The 18,484-nt window shown below is 42.9% G+C and overlaps 1 protein-coding gene across 1 annotated transcript; it reads left to right on the top strand.

The window, feature by feature from the left end:
• Positions 1-1,000: 1,000 nt before the first annotated feature.
• LOC145355931 (heat shock protein beta-1) lies at positions 1,001-18,008 on the top strand. The gene is made up of 3 exons (XM_080208428.1): positions 1,001-1,475; positions 14,627-14,690; positions 17,161-18,008. Exons 1-3 carry the CDS (start codon positions 1,118-1,120, stop codon positions 17,528-17,530), a joined length of 792 nt encoding a protein of 263 aa, XP_080064554.1. The 5' UTR covers positions 1,001-1,117; the 3' UTR covers positions 17,531-18,008.
• Positions 18,009-18,484: the final 476 nt, after the last annotated feature.

Here is an 18,484-nt window from a genome sequence, read left to right as displayed (position 1 = left end):
AGGTAAGAGAAGAATATTCCATCACACTCCTGACTTGTGCCTTGTAGATAGTAGAAAGCCTCTGGAGAGTCAGGAGGTGAATCTCTCATCATGGAATTTCCAGACTCTGATCTGTTCTTGCAGGCAGAATATAACTACCAGGAAAAATTGAACAAACTGAGGCTTTTTGTTCAAGAAAAATGAGAGGTGACTTACTAGAACTCTTTAAAATTTTGAACGTGTTTGATTGAATGGCTATAGAGAAAATTTCTCCACTTGTGGAAAGGTTAAAGGGGCCATAAGTACAAGACGATCAATAATAAATCCAAGAATAAATTCAGATGAAGCTTCATTTGCCCAGGACAGTTGGAATGCATAACTCGCTACCACACTGGGCAGTTGAGATGAAGCTGCTAAGAAGATGCTATATAAGTACATGAGGGAGAAAGGAATAAAGAAATTGAAGATGAGTGTTTGATGATCTAAGGTGAGAGGAGGCTCACCAACAGAGATCAGTTTGGTCTATTTCTGTGTTGTAAAAACCTTGTATTCCTGCATAGAAGATAAATCAGAAATTAAACTGGGAGTTGCTCCACCCTATCAACCCACACCAACAAAAGTCTCCAACAACTTCATGGTGTTTGGAATTAAGGGCGATTGTTCAGAAAGTGCTCAACAAATAAAATGCAAAGAGAAAGATCTTGGACATCCATGAGGAATGGAGCAAATGGAGAGTCTGCAATAGACTGGGTTGACAGCAGAAGTTCGAGCCAGAATATATTCACAGTAAAAGGGCAACATCAGCAGGACAGATCTTTGTAATCCTTGCTGCGGAATGCATGCTATAAATAAAATCATTAGTTTCTATTTGTCAAATCTCTATATATAGCTTCTGATGTGATGCAATGTGGATGCATTGGCCTGATTACCAGAAAGTTCCAACCTTACACCCAGTGTCAAATCAGAGGCGCATTTATTTGTGATGAAGTTATGTATGGGGTGAAGGGCTGGGGTATAAATACTAGCAGATACTGGAGCATCCCAGTCAAAGCTGCTTGCTTCATCTTCAGCTAACTTGTTTTTCTTTAAGCACACTTTTTTTTGTTTTGAAGTACTCCCTCTTTCCCTCCCTTGGAAAATGTCGCTCTCACATCCCTTCTTCCGAAGACGCTGGGATCCCTTCAGGAGCTGTTATTTCCCCAGCCGCCTGTTTGACCAGGATTTTGGGCTCCCTCCTCTCTCTGAAGAGCCACTGAAGGACTGGATGGAGTGGGTGGAGAGTCGGCTCAACGCAATTTCTCCCGGGCAGTCAGGTTCAGGTCCAGCTGAGAGCACAGCGTCCAGCCACTGCCCGCCAAGCTCGCAGCGGCGACTCAGTGGGGGAATGTCCCTGGTCCAGGAGACGTCGGGCAATTGGAAAGTCTGCCTTGATGTGAAGCACTTTACCCCTGAAGAGCTCAAAGTGAAGATCCAGGAGGGTTATTTGGAGATTTCAGGTATGTGAATGACCAGTAACAGGGTTCAGATAATGATTGGCATGTTCTGGCCTCTTGTGCATCCTCCATTTTAATCTCTCCTGCACTGAAAGCCAAGCTTTCAGTCACAGAGGCTTGGAATTTCCTTCCTAATCCTCTCTACCTCGCTGACTCTCTCTCTCTCTCCTCCTTTCAAACACACTTGCAAGCTATACCCACTTTTTCAAGCATACTCATACCTCCTTAAAGTACAGTTTATTTATTAGTCACAAGTGGACTTGCATTAACACTGCAATGAAGTTACTGTGAAAATCCCCTAGTCGCCACACTCCGGCATCTGTTCAGGTCAATGCACCTAACGGTCACATCTTTCAGACTGTGGATGGAAACCAGAGCACCAGGAGGAAACCCATACAGATGCAGGAGAACGTGCAAACTCTGCACAGATAGGCATCCAAGACCGATATTGAACCCATGTCCCTGGCACTGCAGGCAGCAATGCTAACCACTAACCATTGTGGTACCCCTATGTGTCATGGTGGCATATTTTGTTTGATGAAGCCTTTGTTGGGCATACTAATGGCACTATATAAATGCAAATTGTTATTGTATTAGCAATTATGCTTCAGAATTTTGAAAAGGTTATACATATGTTCTCCTCCTTCATCTCCCAATTTTTATTCTATGCCTCTTAAAAGAAACACTGACCTGTGTGATCCAATTGACCATTTTCTATTGGGCAATCCCAAACTCACATCATCCTCACCAATGGCATTGCACATTGGAACTCACTGCAAAACCATTTTACTCCATGTTCCTGCTGTCCTAGTCCATTCGTATATCAGAGCACCCTGATAGATCTGTAAGTCAACAAGCTGCACTGAGTCAGCCATTTAAGTACATCAAATCCAATCTTGAAGAATATCATTGCCATGTTCTTTTGATACTGTTGCCAGAATGATACCATTGAGATTTGAGTTTGAGAAAAATGGACAAAGGAGAAAATTACTCCACATTATGGGAATATAGAAAAGCTGAAATTTCCAGTCCTCAACTTTTTCAATTGTAACGACCTCAATGAGGCCCCATGAGGTGGGCCTCTGGAGTATGAGCTCCCTGATTGAGGTAATGATTGTGTAATGACTTTAATCAGGTAATTAAGGTGGACCTGTTAGAACATTAACTCCCTGATTAAGGGCCAAATAGATAGGCCAATCAGGGAACCTCTTGCTTTGTACTTAATCAGGAATGCCAGTTCTTCTGAGACTCCTAGTGTAGTTTGCTAAATGAAAACACTCTGTACGCTGTTGTCAGACTTATAAATAAAGGGATTTTGGCGAAAGACTTTGAGGACCTATTATAGATTGCCTGCCCAATCAGGGAGTCTCACCATTGTATGTAATGAGGACTGTTGCCACTGGCACTCAGATTCTGACTTTGTACCAGAGGCACACTTAGGAGTGGAGATAAACTTGTAAATAAAATAAATCTGGTGAAGGGACACTGGCCTCTGAGGAGTTGCATTTCTGTGTATAAGTTTGTCTCAGGTGTATCTCCAGACAGGTGTTAACTTGCAGCTGAGAATTTATATTTCAGCATTTATTTTCTTTGAGTACTTAACTGAAAAGGTCAGATCGCATCCTGAATATTCTGTCCATCACTGTGACACCAGGGAGGTATTCAAACCCTGGAAAGAGTGCAGGATTAAGCCGCATAGCTGATCCTTCAGATAGAATGAACACCAGTGAAGTTTCCATGTGACATATCATACCATCTCACCACTCTCCTTGTGCACTGTTTTTTTACACAAACGTTAACCTTACTTCACTCCAGTGTAAAAACAGAGCACCCAGATTAGTATGAGCGACGTAAATCTTTGACCATGAACTTTCGCTGCTTGGGATGTCTACTCTCTGGTGTAAGAAGGCTGGTTTCTGAGGGAAAACCGGAGACACTAATCCTGGAATGGCGGTAACTGGGAATGCCGGATAACTCATAGAGGTATATACAACAGTGACTACACTTCAAAAGGATTTCTTTCACTGTAAGGTGTTTTGAGATGTACAGTGGTTGGGAAAGGCGCTATAGAAATATGTGAAATAGGAGCAGGAGTAGGCTATTTGGCCCCTTGAGAGTGCTTCGCCATTCAATAAGATCATGACTGATCCGTTTGTGTTTCGAGTTCTATATAAATAAATACAAATATAAAACACATCTTTTATAAGATATTAAATGTTATAGAAAAGGTAAATCTATGAAAGTTAAACATTGACAGTCGGACCTGGAGACTACACTCAAATAGATAGAAATAAAGAACATTATATTTATATTGCACCCTTTATGAGTACAGGACTTTCCAAGGTGATTTTGAGCCAGTTAAGCACTTTGGAAGGTAATAGTCCAAGAATCATTAAGAATTAATTGGACTGTGTAATGGAAGTTCTTCTGGGCGGATGATCCAGAGTGACGTTCCTCATCAGTGTGTACCTTGTAGCCTTATGAAATCTCCTACCGATCACGGCATAGGGCTGTTTGCACAGAAGTAATTTGGTTACAAATTGGAATTGACACATACAATAAAGGATCAAATAAAAGGACAAGAACATTTAAGTGGCTCCAGGTTTTTGCCTGCACTAATATTTACTAGCGTGCTGTTCGTAATTCTTCCACTCTGCAAGTGAAATACTTTTCACAAGTTCCATAGGCTAGCTCAGTGAGGTAACTCACCAACCAAGGTGAGACAGCCACGTAGACCAGAATGGCCTCAAATTCATTCTGCCCTCAGTTCCATTTATCTCCTGACTGGTTGGACTTAAACCTGGTGTTGTCAGACTTCTTACTGTGTTTACCCCAGTCCAACGCTGGCATTTCCACATCATGACATTATAACTATCCATAATGTCACTGGGCCAGGGTTTCCATTTACAGTTATCCAATTACCATTCCCCTCACAGTCTAGATTTCTGAAGCATGTGACCGCTTGTGTAAAGATTCTACCGTTACCTTGGAAACTGTACTGCAGCATGGGTCACTCCCATACCGAGAGGGCCAAAAAGTTAAATCAAGAGACAAAAGAGCTGATGTTTTGAGTCCAGGTGACCCTTAGTCAGAGCTTTGACAAAGGGTCATCTAGATTTGAAAGGTCAGTTCTTTTCTCTTACCGGTACTGCCAGACCTGCTGAGATTTTCCAGCATTTTCTCTTTTTGTTTATACAATGTTTCTTATGAAGAGAATGTTTTAAACTTCAGTTCTGATCATGGTGCTGATTTGTCTGCTCCAGGCAGCCCTCCACCACACCCCCCACCCCTCCCCAACACCCCCCAAACTGCTGAGAACATAGAAGAAGAATTGATCCTAGTTATTCAGGTGTTTTTTTAATCTGAGTTACTGCATTTTTGTTTTTTTTTGGGTTGCATCTTGGGGTTTCAGAATAGGGTTTAATTAGGGTTGATTGACAAGAGAGTCACACGAATGGGCAGAGCTAAACTTCTACAGGAACAAGCAGGCAGTTGTCTGCTTGGTTCTGCCAGAAGCAAGAGGCATTATTCTCCCTCTCTCTAAACACTGTAGTCTGGGACCCGCTTGAAAATAAGTATTTTTCTCCAAAGGTGTTCTGGAAGCTGAAGGAATAGCAGCTTGCATATCAGCACGTAAGCCTGTGTTGTTTTTGCTAACTTATTTTGAAGAGGAGTTTAAGGGCACGGTCTTACCTGTCGTTCATGTCACGCTGCCACTGCAGCGAGGACGGAGAACTTGGCACCCAGCCAAATCTCTGTTCACTGCAGCAGGATAGGAAAATCCCATTGGTGTGAACAGTAGTAACATTCCCTGCACAGGCCATGAGGAATATTGCTTGCATTGGAACTAATAGAGATAGTTTAGCAGTTAAGGATTGTATCGAGTTGTATTTCAATTAGTAAAAGTTATGCTAATTTTTATTGTTATAGTTAAACTGCACTGTTAAATGAAGTTTGTTTTAAATAAAGTGGGTTTATAGAATCACACCTGGACTGAAACACCCGACACTCTCACTGATACCAAAATCAAAAATTGCTAGGGTCTAGTCTAACTTTGTAATATACCTTGGAATTTCTGATCTGGTCCTGAAAAATAGTTCATTGCCTTCATTGAAAACAAGACCCGACATTTTCTACTGCAAGTCACCTCTCCCCCAACAACCTCTGATATTTTCGACTGAAAGTGAAGTTGTGCGTATATGGACCCAGATTATGGGTGGGTAAATTATAATATAATTATAAATTTATTCATACAATAAATTATAATGTATTTTATTTCAATATCTGTGGCGCACTGTCAACATCTCATGGAAGGACAAAATCACGAATGCCTTAGACCACTCTACGGCAGATCTCCCACGTATGTTGGCACTCATCAGCCAGAGGGGGATGGTGCTGGATGGGGCACAGGGTGAAAGTCGGACACATTCCCTAGGGTGTCGAGGTAGCAGGAACCAGAAAACAAGGTTCACTAGGCTGATACCAGAGTTGAGGGGTTGAGCTATGAAGAGAGGCTGAATAGACTGGGCTTGTACTCGTTAAGAGTTTAGAAGGATGAGGGGGGATCTTATTGAGACGTATAAGATGATGAAAGGGATAGATAAGGTAGAGGTAGAGAGATTCTTCCCACTCAGAAAGGACAGCAGGACTAGAGGGCACAGCCTCAAGATAAGGGGGGGACAGTTTAGAACGGAGTTGAGGAGGAACTTCTTCACTCAAAGGGTGGTGAATCTCTGGAATTCTCTGCCCGTTGAAGTGGTGGAGGCTACCTCGCTAAATGTATTTAAGACGCGGGTAGATAGGTTTTTGGTAGGCAAGGGAATTAAGGGTTATGGGGAGAAAGCGGGAAAGTGGAACTGAGCCACTTCAGATCAGCCATGATCTTATTGAACGGCGGGGCAGGCTTGAAGAGCTAGATGGCCTACTCCTGCTCCTATTTCTTATGTTCTTATGTTCTTAAGTGAGACGGCCAAAGTTTCTCCTCCAACATGTTGGCAAGCATGACACGAAGGCTCTTCGGAGACACTATCAGTCAATAGAGGGAAATAGCAAAGTTACCTATGGACAACCGTGCATCACCATGACAATCAGTGGCAACAGGATCATGACGACAGTTGCCAATATTAAAAGCAATAACCCACGACACCTGGTAACTCCCTTGTACACAGCACTTGTAACAGAAACCCGTATCTAATTTGTTGCTTTCTTCAGCCATCGGCAAGCGTGCACCATATGAAACAATCCTGTCGTCCTTGGATTTCCTGCATGCCTATCATCTTATGTAGATGGAAGGATGCCGAAGATTGTAATGTATTTTGTGCCATTTGCGTCTTAGCAAATCTGTGTCCCCTGGCAACCCCTGGCAACCAACGTAGCAGTGGGTGGCACATTAAAAGTTAAAAGGCTACAATTGCAAGGTGATTAATTATAAAGATAATGAGGTTTAGAGGAACTCTTGAAAAATGTGATGTTCTTCAGTCAGTAGAGAGCTGCTGGCTGGGCTGTTTAAACACTGTAGTAGGCTTCCTTAGTCTACTGCACTCAATCTGTGCTCTCCCCTCCAGAAAAACTGCCTGGTCAGGGTCAAGTGCACATCTATCTGGCAGCAGGAACTGAGTGACAATGTGCCAGGATTGTGAAGACATGCACAATTCTGACCTCTTGCCTGATGGTGGTTTATAATTCTAGACCATCAGATGGCGCTATTACCAGGATAATTGAGCATTGGGCTGTCGCTGAGATTACAGCGTGAACACTAACGTCTGTGTGACATTCCTCGATTCGCTATTTTACTGGAACAATTAATATTTAACATTTCCTTAAGTGACTCAGTGTCAATGTTTGTTTGCTAATCACCCCTGAGAAGTGGCTTGGGATGTTTTACTATGAGGCACAACATAGATGCAAGTATTTGTGCTTACTTGCATGGACAAAGGAAGATAGCACTAATAATACCATCCATGATTTCTACTCGACAGATTACTAACAATTCAGTCCTGCAATTTCCCCTGCTTCCAGATACGCACACAAACACAATAATGTGGCTTAAAAGACCAATGAATTTTGGGTCTCTGTGAGTTACTTGTATAATTACATTTTTGATTTGATTTGAATTGATTTTTTATTGTCACATGTATTAACATACAGTGAAAAGCAGTGTTCCTTGCATGCTGTACAGACACAGCATATCCTACACAGAAAAGGAAAATGAGAGAGTGCAGAGTATAGTGTTACAGTCATAGCTAGGGTGTAGAGAAAGACCAAATTAGTGGGAGGTAGGACCATTCAAAAGTCTGACAGCAGCAGGGAAGAAACTGTTCTTGAGTCGGTTGGTACGTGATCTCAGACTTTTGTACATTTTTCCCAAAGGAAGAAGGTAGAAAAGAGAATGTCCAGGATGCATGGGGTCCTTAAGTATGCTGGTTGCTTTGTTGAGGCAGTAGGTAGTGTAGACAGAGTCAATGGATGGGAGGCTGGTTTGCATGATGGATTGGGCTACATTCATGACCTTTTGTAGTTCCTTGCGGTCTTGGGCAGAGCAGAAACCATACCAAGCTGTGTTACAACCAGAAAGAATGCTTTCTATGGTGCATCTGTAAAAATTGGTGAGAGTCATAGCGGACATGTCAAATTTTCTTAGCTTTCTGAGAAAGTAGAGGCATTGGTGGGCTTTCTTAACTATAGTGTTGGCATTGGAGGACCAGGACAGGTTGTCGGTGATCCGGACACCTAAAACTTGAAGGTTTTGACTCTTTCTACTTTGTCCCCATTGATGTAGATAACATCCAAGTCCCCCATTTCTTGATGTCTGAACATCAATCCCTCACTTTTAATGAATCTCCTCTGCTCATAAAACTGGTTACATTCCTGACTCTCACAGGTAATTATTATTATTTATTATTAGTATCGTAAGTAGGCTTGCATTAACACTGCAATGAAGTTACTGTGAGAATCCCCTAGCCACTTTGCCGCCTGTTCAGACATACTGAGGGAGAATTTAGCATAGCCAATGCACCTAACCAACATGTTTTTCAGACTGTGGGATGAAACCGGAGTCCACACAGACACAGGGAGAACGTGATAGGCAGACTCCGTACAGACAGTGGCCTAAGCTGGGAATCGAACCCAGGTTCCTGGCGTTGTGAGGCAGCAGTGCTAACCACTGTGCCACCTTGCTGCCCCCCATTAGAGGTTCCCAATCTTTTATATGTCACGGTATACCACTATACCATAAAAAAATTGAGGCCCACCTCCTTTTTTTCTCTGTCTTCTTCCCTTACTGGTAACTTCTCCCTGTCCTCTTGCTAGTGTTTTTTTAAAACCTTTCCCTGTCTCTCTCTCTCGCTTCTCCCAATATGTAGCCCAATCCATCATGCAAGCCAGCCTCCCATCCATTGAGTCTGTCTACACTTCCTGCTGCCTCGGCAAAGTAGCCAGCATAATTAAGGACCCTGGACATTCTCTGTTCCACCTTTTCCCACCGGGAAAAAGATACAAAAATCTGAGATCATGTACCAGCCGACTCAAGAACAGCTTCTTCCCTGCTGCTGTCAGACTTTAGAATTCATCCTTTGTGAGTTTTCACTTTTTGTGCAGGCACGTGGGGCCTTCACCTTCAGCTCCAAGTCCCGTTGGTCAATGCGCATGGGCCCGACCAACGTAAAAAAATCTAAACTACGCACGAACTGCTCTTTCCCAGCTGGCGCATACACAGTACACCTAAGATTCATCGGGTCTGGAGATGCCCACCTCAGACGTAAAGACGAAGGGTAGTTCTAGTTTAATTCTATGAATTTTAAATCATTTTGAATTTTTCCCATGGCACACTTTGGGGGGAGGGGATCTTCATGACAAAGACCGCAACACACTGGTTGGGAGCCACTAGTCTATTGCGTTTGTTGGGTGGGAGGGGTGAGGAGAGGCTTGATGATGGGGATGAGGAGTTCTGAACATTGTTTTAGATTCTCTGGAGAAGCAGGAACCAAATTCCACTTAGAGGGGGTTTCAAAGTTGCATCCTCAGTGAGATTTGCCCTGTATTATCCGATTCTTCAACCTATTTTCATGAAGCACGCCCTAATCAGCCTGAAAAGCTCCTCTATTGCAGATTCCAATAACGTGTTATCCCTGATGTTAAGATGAGTTAAAGATCCTAATACCTGAATTTGGACATGATTATTTTCTTCAGAATCCAATTCTGTGGAAATCTCGATTCACTTACAGGGGAGCTTGTGGATTGTACCAAATGATGTCATGTGACTGTATAATAACACCACAATATAGGAAGCATGGCAATATGTGTGGAATATAATGTCTAGCATATAGCGATGTCACCACAAAATTGTGTTACAGTACCACTTTGTGGTGATATCGTATTGTCCGTATGGAATATGTAATTAATTAATACAGTGTCTTATCATGCTATCTGTACGTCCTAAAATCCTGTCCAGCAAATAAATTACTTTTGAAGCGCAGTCCCACTGTCCCTATGTATTGAATTTGTAATACCAAAGGTTGGAGGCAACACGGTGATTAGCACTGCTGCCTCACAGCGTCAGGGTCTGTTTCCCAGCTTGGGTCACTGTCTGTGTAGAGGTTGCACATTCTCCCCATGTCTGCATGGGTTTTCTCTGCGTGCTCTGGTTTCTTCCCACAGTGCAAAGTTGTGCAGGGTTAGGTGGATTGACCATACCAAATTGCCCCTTTGTGTCAGGGGGATTAGCAGGGTAAATATGTCAAATTACAGGAATAGGGCCTGGGTGGGATTGTGCTCAGCGTGGACTCGATGGGCTGAATGGCCCCCTTCTGCCCTGAAGGGGTTCTTTGATTCTGTGAACGATGTTGGGTGAAATCAGAGTTTGAAATATAGAAACACCTAAAAATGGAACCTCGCCTCATCACTAGAGTAAGATGATGTGGGGATGTCAGCATTGGACTGGGGTGGACACAGTAAGAAGTCTCACAACACTAGGTTAAAGTCCAGTGGGTTTATTTGGAATCATGAGCTTTCTCCTGTGAATCCTTCAGGAGAAAGGGCAGCGCTCCGAAAGCTCGTGATTCCAAATAAACATGTTGGATTTTGACCTGATGTTGTGAGACTTCCTACTGTGCCCCAGCCCAACACCGACATCCCCTCATCATCATCTCCACACCATCACTCGAGATCGCTCATTTTTAATCAGAGATATTTGAACATGTTTATTGGCAACTGTTATTTTTCAAATATAGAAATATTTAAGCTGATAATGAGTTGCAAATTTTAGAATATATGCCAATACCAAATGTATGTGTGCAAAATGTACCAAGATCAGAAAATCAGCTGTGAAAGAAATATTCCAATAAACTGACTTGTTTAAGATTACTTTCACAATGAATATGTTATCTCATTTGAGATGTAACACAACAATGATTTAAAAACAAAATTCCTACGGGCTTGTTGTAGGGGGAGTGGTGGTGGTCGGGAAGGAGGGGTTGGATTCAGTGTGCCAATGCAGAATAGCAAGTAGTTATAAGTGTGTAAGTTCCATGTAGCTACATACCGATCTCACCCAGTAGGAGTGGGGAGCGAACATGATGATAAGCATCAAAATTAAAGATTCTCCCCACACAGTAGGAAGCAAATTTTTTGAGTGAGTCACTAAGTCAATCCTTGATATCTGCCAGCAAATATGACAAACATGTACTGCCAGCAGCTTGAGATAAGAGCTTCTGCGCCCTCTTGCCCGTTTGCCAATGTTGCGTGTGCTGCTACGGTGCAGGGAGATGGAACATAAGAAATAGGAGCAGGAGTAGGCCATCTAGCCCTTCAAGCCTGCCCCGCCATTCAATAAGATCATGGCTGATCTGAAATGAATCAGTTCCACTTTCCCGCTTTCTCCCCATAACCCTTAATTCCCTTGTCTATCAGAAATCTATCTACCCGTGACTTAAATATATTCAGCGAGGTAGCCTCCACCACTTCAATGGGCAGAGAATTCCAGAGAGTCACCACCCTTTGAGTGAAGAAGTTCCTCCACAACTCCGATCTAAACTGCACCCCCCCCCCCCTTATTTTGAGGCTGTGCCCTCTCTGTCTTCCTTTCTAAGTGGAAAGAATCTCTCTACCTCTACCCTATCTAGCCCCTTCATTGTCTTGTATGTCTCTATAAGATCCCCCCTCAGCCTTCTAAACACCAACGAGTACAGGCCCAGTCTATTTAATCTCTCCTCATAAGCTAACCCCTCATCTCCAGTATCAGCCTGGTGAACCTTCTCTGTACTCCCTCCAAGGCCAATATATCCTGATGCAAAGATACGCATATATCCTTATGGAAAGAGAGACAGTGGGCAGGATTTTACGACTCCGCTCAGGTGAGGCTCGTAAAATCCTACCCAAGGCCAATGGTGAATTTGGTTCCGTGAGCCTCACCTGCCCTGTTTCCGTGGTGAGTGAGGCAGTAAAATTCCAGCCAATATAAGAATCTGAGAAAGAGGGAAAACACTTTGTGCAATTTGAATGTTGTTACAATAAAGACACATTACACCCTCTCCTGCTTTAACTTCTTGGAGTTGGAGTTTGTACATTCTCCTCGTGCCTGCGTGGGTTTCCTCCGGGTGCTCTGGTTTCCTCCCACAGTCCAAAGATGTGCGAGTTAAGTTGATTGGCCATGTTAAAATTGCCCTTAGTGTCCTGAGATGCGCAGGTTAGAGGGATTAGTGGGTAAATGTGTCGGGATATGGCCTACTCCTGCCCCTATTTCATATGTTCTTATGATATGGGGGTCAGGCCTGGTGGGATTGTAGTCAGTGCAGACTCAATGGGCCAAATGGCCTCTTTCTGTACTGTAGGGTTTCTATGATTTCTATGAACTGCCCCACCCCCACCGTCCCCCTTCCCCAACCACACCACCTCCACCTCTAGTTATTTTATGGTTCTTTTCCTAACCTCCTGGTCTTCAATTCTTCAGACAACATGCAGGCTTTTTAAATTCAGGCTAGGAGTCATCCAGCTACTGTTTGATTCCTCACGCCCTTTCCAGCCTTGGATCAAAGGGCCCTTTCTCTGAGAACTTCAGTTAGAAAAATCGAATGGGTTTGATCAATACTATTTGGTAGAGTGTCTCAAACAAAAGATTACTGAAGGCACATGCTATGAATTATTCAGAAACACAGAGTGTAGCTCTGTGTTTTCCCAGTGATGGTAGAACTGAAATGTTGGAGGATTGACCTGAAGTTGTAGTGTTTTGATTTTCTTTATGAAAACATTGCACAATTCTCATATCAACCCTGAATATTCAGATAGAATTCAGGCTTTCATTAATGTCCAATGGCAGGTGAGAAGAAAAGAAACAAGGATGATTTTAATGTTTATTTATGAATGCCACAAGTAGGCTTACACATTAAGAACATAAGAACATAAGAAATAGAAGCAGGAGTAGGCCATCTAGCCCTTCGAGCCTGCCCCGCCATTCAATAAGATCATGGCTGATCTGTCGCTGCTCAGTTCCACTTTCCCGCTTTCTCCCCATAACCCTTAATCCCCTCTCTTATCAAAAACCCATCAACCCGCGTCTTAAAAATATTTAGCGAGGCAGCCTCCACCACTTCAACGGGCAGAGAATTCCAGAGATTCACCACCCTTTGAGTGAAGAAGTTCCTCCTCAACTCCGTTCTAAACCGCCCCCCTTTTATCTTGAGGCTGTGCCCCCTAGTCCTACTGTCCTTTCTGAGCGGGAAGAGTCTCTCCACCTCTATCCTATCCATCCCATTCATCATCTTATACGTCTCAATGAGATCTCCCCTCATTCTTCTAAACTCTAACGAGTACAAGCCCAGTTTATTCAGCCTCTCCTCATAGCTCAACCCCCTCAACTCCGGTATCAGCCTAGTAAACCTCCTCTGCACTCCCTCCAAGGCCAAAATATCTTTGCGCAGGTGCGGCAATGAAGTTAACACTGCAATGAAGTTACTGTGAAAATCCTGGCGCCTGTTCGGGGACATTGAGGGAGAATTTAGCATGGCCAATGCAACTAACCAACATAGATAGAGAAGTCACTGACCCAATCTTGCCCTGTTCAAACCAAACATGGTCTTGTAGACACTTCTTGTAATGTTATATAGTTAACAATTCCCAATTTGATTTTCAATTTTCTTTCCTGATCTTATGAAGGAGCTGACTGCTGAATATAGTTCCATGGTTTCACCAGTTCTGACGAAGGAACATCTAGACTCGAAATGTTGGCTCCATTCTCTCACCACAGATACCATCAGATCTACTGAGATTTTCCAGCATTTTCTGTTTTTGTTCTAGTTCCATGGACTGGCTGCCTTCCAGCACCTTATTTCACCCAAATATCTGTTCTGTCAGTGATAGCCTGGGCTTTGAGTGCAGGCTGATTATTTTATATTGGATAACACAGCAGCTGGGCCCATTCCTGTCCTCAGCCAACAGGCTTTTATATCCATCAGCAGTTCCATGTTGATGTTCTCTCTGTACGAGATACTTGTTGACGTGACGCATCAGATGGAATTTAAGTAGGATATAACTGTTCCAATTGCTAAGGTCCTTTGACTTATTTGTAAATTATTGAACATTATCCAACTGAAACTGCATAGGAAGGTAAGAATGTATGAAAGTAAAAAGCAAACATTGGCTGGAATTTTACCGCCCCGCCTGCCATAGGAATCGGAGTGGGCTAGGGACAAACAATGGGAAGGTCCGTTGACCTCAAGTGGGGCTTGTGGACGAGCGTGGTCATAAAATCCTGCACATTGCGATGATACACTTGACTGATCAGAGTGGCGTATTTATTTTGGGCCTTCTATCTTTTCATAAAATTCCAAAAGTGCAGAAGGAGGCCATTCAGCCCATCAAGCCTGCACCAACAACAATCCCACCCAAATCGTATCCCTGTAACCCTATGTATTTACCCTGCTAATCCCCCAACATTAAGGGGAAATTTAGCACGGCCAATCCACCAAACCTGCACATCTTTGGAGTGTGGGTGGAAACTGGAGCATCGGGAGGAAACCCACCAGGTACTGGGAGAATATGCAGATGCCACACCCAAGGCTAGATAGAATCCCTACAGTACAGAAAGAGTCTTTGCACGATGGTTTTTGGCTTTTGGCTTTGCGTGACGGCAAATTGATAGATGAAAATGTTCTTCTTTCCAGGAAGCCATGAAGAAAGACAAGATCAACATGGGTTTATTTCTAGAAATTTTACTCGGAAGTATAAGTGAGTACATTGTCTTTTTTACTCAAACAATTAACCAAAATTTTCTGGTCGTTGCCACTGGCAGGATCTTCTATTCCTGTAGACCGTGATACCCGTCATCCCACCTCGCTATGTGCTTCCCAGCAACGAAGGGTGCAAACCTTAGGAAAACCTATTGGTAGTGACGGGACTGGAAAATCCCGCTGTCAGACAATGGCTGGCCACCTCCACCACCGCAATTCCATGAAAATTCCGTGACCATTGCCTTCATAGTCTACATTTCATTTTAATTTATTCATGGGATGTGGGCGTTGCTGGCTGGGCCAATATTCATTGCCCGTCCATGAGGGCATTTAAGAATCAACCACATTGCTGTGGGTTTGGAATCACATGTAGGCCTGACCGGATAAGGACGGCAGATTTCCTCCTCTAGAGGGCACTATCGGACACGATTGTCATAAAATCAGGTTTTTACAACAATCGGAATTGGTCATCATTAAACTTTTAATTCCAGATTTAATTGTAATTCAAATTTCACAATCTGATATGGTGGAATTTGAACCCGGGTCCCCAGAGCACCTCCTGGGCCTTTGGATTATTAGTCCAATGACAATACCACTATACCATTGTCTCCTTTAGCTTGAATGTCGTGTTTAATAAGATGATTAATACTCAGAGATGGGTAGAGAAAGGGATGGAAGTGAACTTTTCAACCAAGAGGGAATTCAGCCAGTCCTTTGGCAAAGCGACCATTTATAAGTTATGCAAATTGGCTACAAAAGGTAAATGGTGTCGTTATACAAGAAAGAGGTGAGGGAGAGTCTGTATGAATGCGTAATTATTTCAAGATGCGTTAAACAATTAAATAAATTAGAAGTTGATGATTTTTGGTGTTGCACACAGGGAAGCAAAGGGATCTTTCAGTTCAAGCTGATTTAGAGAATGACAGGATTGGCTGGAGAGGCAGTGGCATATTAGTAACATTGCTGGACTAATAATCCGTAGAGAACGTTGGTTCAAATCCCACCTCAGCAGCTGGTGAAATCCATTCAATTTTTGTAAAAACCCATCTCGGTTGCTTCATGTCCTTTCAGCTGCACCTACCCTGGCTGAATATTACATATAGAAACATAGAACAGTACAGCACAGTACAGGCCCTTCGGCCCTCAATGTTGTGCTGAGCTACGTCTAAAGATATGTCTAAACCTATAATTCTGGTGTGCGCCATGTGCCTATCCAATAACCGCTTGAAAGTTCCTGAAGTGTCTGACTCCACCATCGCAGCAGACTATGTATTCCACACCCTTGTAGGAAACATGTCCTCAGCAGGTATGTTTCCTCCAAGAGTGGGGGTGGGGGTGGTGGGGGTGGGGGGAGCAGGGGCATGTAAAATATGGCAGGTGCTCACCTCCATAACATGGAGAATGGACAGGGGTCAAAATCAGCAGCCCGCCACCATATTTGAATGAACAGTCATAAGAACATAAGAAATAGGAGCAGGAGTAGGCCATCCAGCCCTTCGAGCCTGCCCCGCCATTCAATAAGATCATGGCTGATCTGTCGCTGCTCAGTTCCACTTTCCCGAAAGTGCTTCTCCTGGGTGCTTCCCGAAAAAAGGTCAATAAGATTTGCTATCAATCCAATTGACGCTGAGAATATACTGCACGTGCCGTAAACCTTTTGGTGTAGGCAACTTGGTGGGAGGAGGAAGTCCACCTAAAAGGGCGGATAGAAAGGGGGGTGTCATTCTTTTGGGACTATCCTTTGCTGATAATGGGGTGCCATCTGATTTAAGTTGAAGTTCCCCAACCTTCCTATCCACTCCTTTCCTTAAAACCACTCCATCCTAGCCTACCCAAACTCTCCAGACACCAGACATGATACATTCAGATTGACAGCTCTTGGTCAAAGTTAGTCCAATGCAAACTTTGAGGAGAGACGCAGACAGTACTAAAAAACCTAAAAGGGCAATTCAATAGACAAATATAATAATTTCACCACAAATTTCATTTTTTTTGATTTGTAAATTGATGTGTTTAACTTTTTAATTTAGACAATAGAAATTGTTGTCGCTGAGAAGAAAAAGGTAGATTAAAAACAAAGAGGAAACATTCTGGGAGACCTGTACAAGTTCAATGTCCAGGCTGTACAATACAGATTCATAAACTCTCACACAATAATCTGTCTTTCACGGAAGGTGACAGGTTATTAAGACATTTTTAACGTTGCAAATATTTATCATAGAAACACCTATGGAAGTAATAGGTACTGCAGGCTTTTACAATAAATTTTCAATGGATTGGGAACCTGATGTACCCCAAGTTTCATTATATATCAGTAAAAAACAGAATCCCGTGATAAAACTGTGAAACACCCATGGAGCAGACACCAAACTTGAGGAAGCATCAAATCACCAAATTCGTATCACATTTTTTGATTACATTTGTTGGGTTTTCCATGAATTGATTTCTTTCTGATTTTTCTTCTGTAGGCTCCCTTCGGATGTTGACACCACGTCCGTGATCTCATCCTTGACCTCTGATGGGATTCTAATTGTGGAAGCTCCACTCCCCAAGCCTGCTGTCCAGGTTCCTGTGGAAATCAAGGTTCCAGTTCAAACAGAGACAAAGTCTGAAGAAGAGAAGGAAGTGGACACGGGGAAGGATGTAGAGATAGGGAAGGAGGTAGAGCAAGAAAAGGAGCCAGAGGTGGAGCAACAGAAGGAGCCGGAGGAAGACAAGGAGGCTCCAAGGGAGCAGGGCGTAGAGAAGGAGACACAGCAAGAGAGCCAGCCGGAGAAAAAGGAGACAGAACAAGAGGAACAGGTGCTGCAAGAACAAGAGAAGGAAGTGACTCAATGAAACAAGAGTTGGTGCAAGAGAAGACAACAGATATAAGCGTTAAGGAATCATTCAAATGAAATGCCAATTAATGTAAAGCAAGAGATGATTTTAGTAAAGTTAGTGAAAACATTTTCTACGCTAATGTAGAGAATTAAACAAAAAAAAACAAATAAAACAATGAGTATATTTGAGAAATCTGTTGAGATATTTGCACTAACTGAACATATTATTTGGAAGTGTCTTAAAACATTTGACTTGATGTAATAGGTGCCAAGTTGTGGAACATTATGTTTTGTACTGCAACCAGAACGAGCATCTCTACCTTCAATATGCTGTAGAAAATAACGGATATCTGAGTAGGGGTACAAGATGATAATATAATCATGAAATTCAGAGAAGCTGGAAGTGCAGAGCTTTTATGATTTATAATTGTAGTTTAAAGCCCAAGGTTAGATTGCCTGTAATTTAGTTTTATAATTATATGCTGTTCATTTTATGGATGGCTGGGTTCCATCTTGTTGGTCCTCTTTTTTTAGATTGGAGACGTGTGGGCATTGATCGCCCAAGCGTGCTGTGTCACAATGCACAGCTGACCTCTGTGCTGAAGGATTTACTTACATTCTGCGATAAATCATTCACACTTAAGCACCATCACATCCTGTGATCAGGTCTTGGCATGATAACCTGGAAAGGAAACACTAACGGTTACTGGTGGTTTTCCAGCTTCCATATTAGTTGAAGGGGAAATCTCATTCACGCTTATACTTTAAGATTATAAACAGCCTCCTCTTTCCATTGCCATAAATACCACAGCAGAGTAGAGCCTGGGTGGGATTGTGGTTGATGCAGACTCGATGGGCCTCCTTCTGCATTGTGTAGATTATGTGGAATATTATGCCCTATGAATGCATGAGGAACTCGAGTGCCTCAATGCCACGACCTGCTTGGGCAGGCTACGATCTGGTGATCCAT

Source organism: Carcharhinus amblyrhynchos, chromosome 20, assembly GCF_965287045.1.
Source record: "Carcharhinus amblyrhynchos chromosome 20, sCarAmb.v2.hapA, whole genome shotgun sequence".
Classification (NCBI taxonomy): Eukaryota; Metazoa; Chordata; class Chondrichthyes; order Carcharhiniformes; family Carcharhinidae; genus Carcharhinus; species Carcharhinus amblyrhynchos.
Note: the sequence above shows the minus strand (reverse complement) of the source record. Positions and strands in the feature narration are given on the sequence as shown.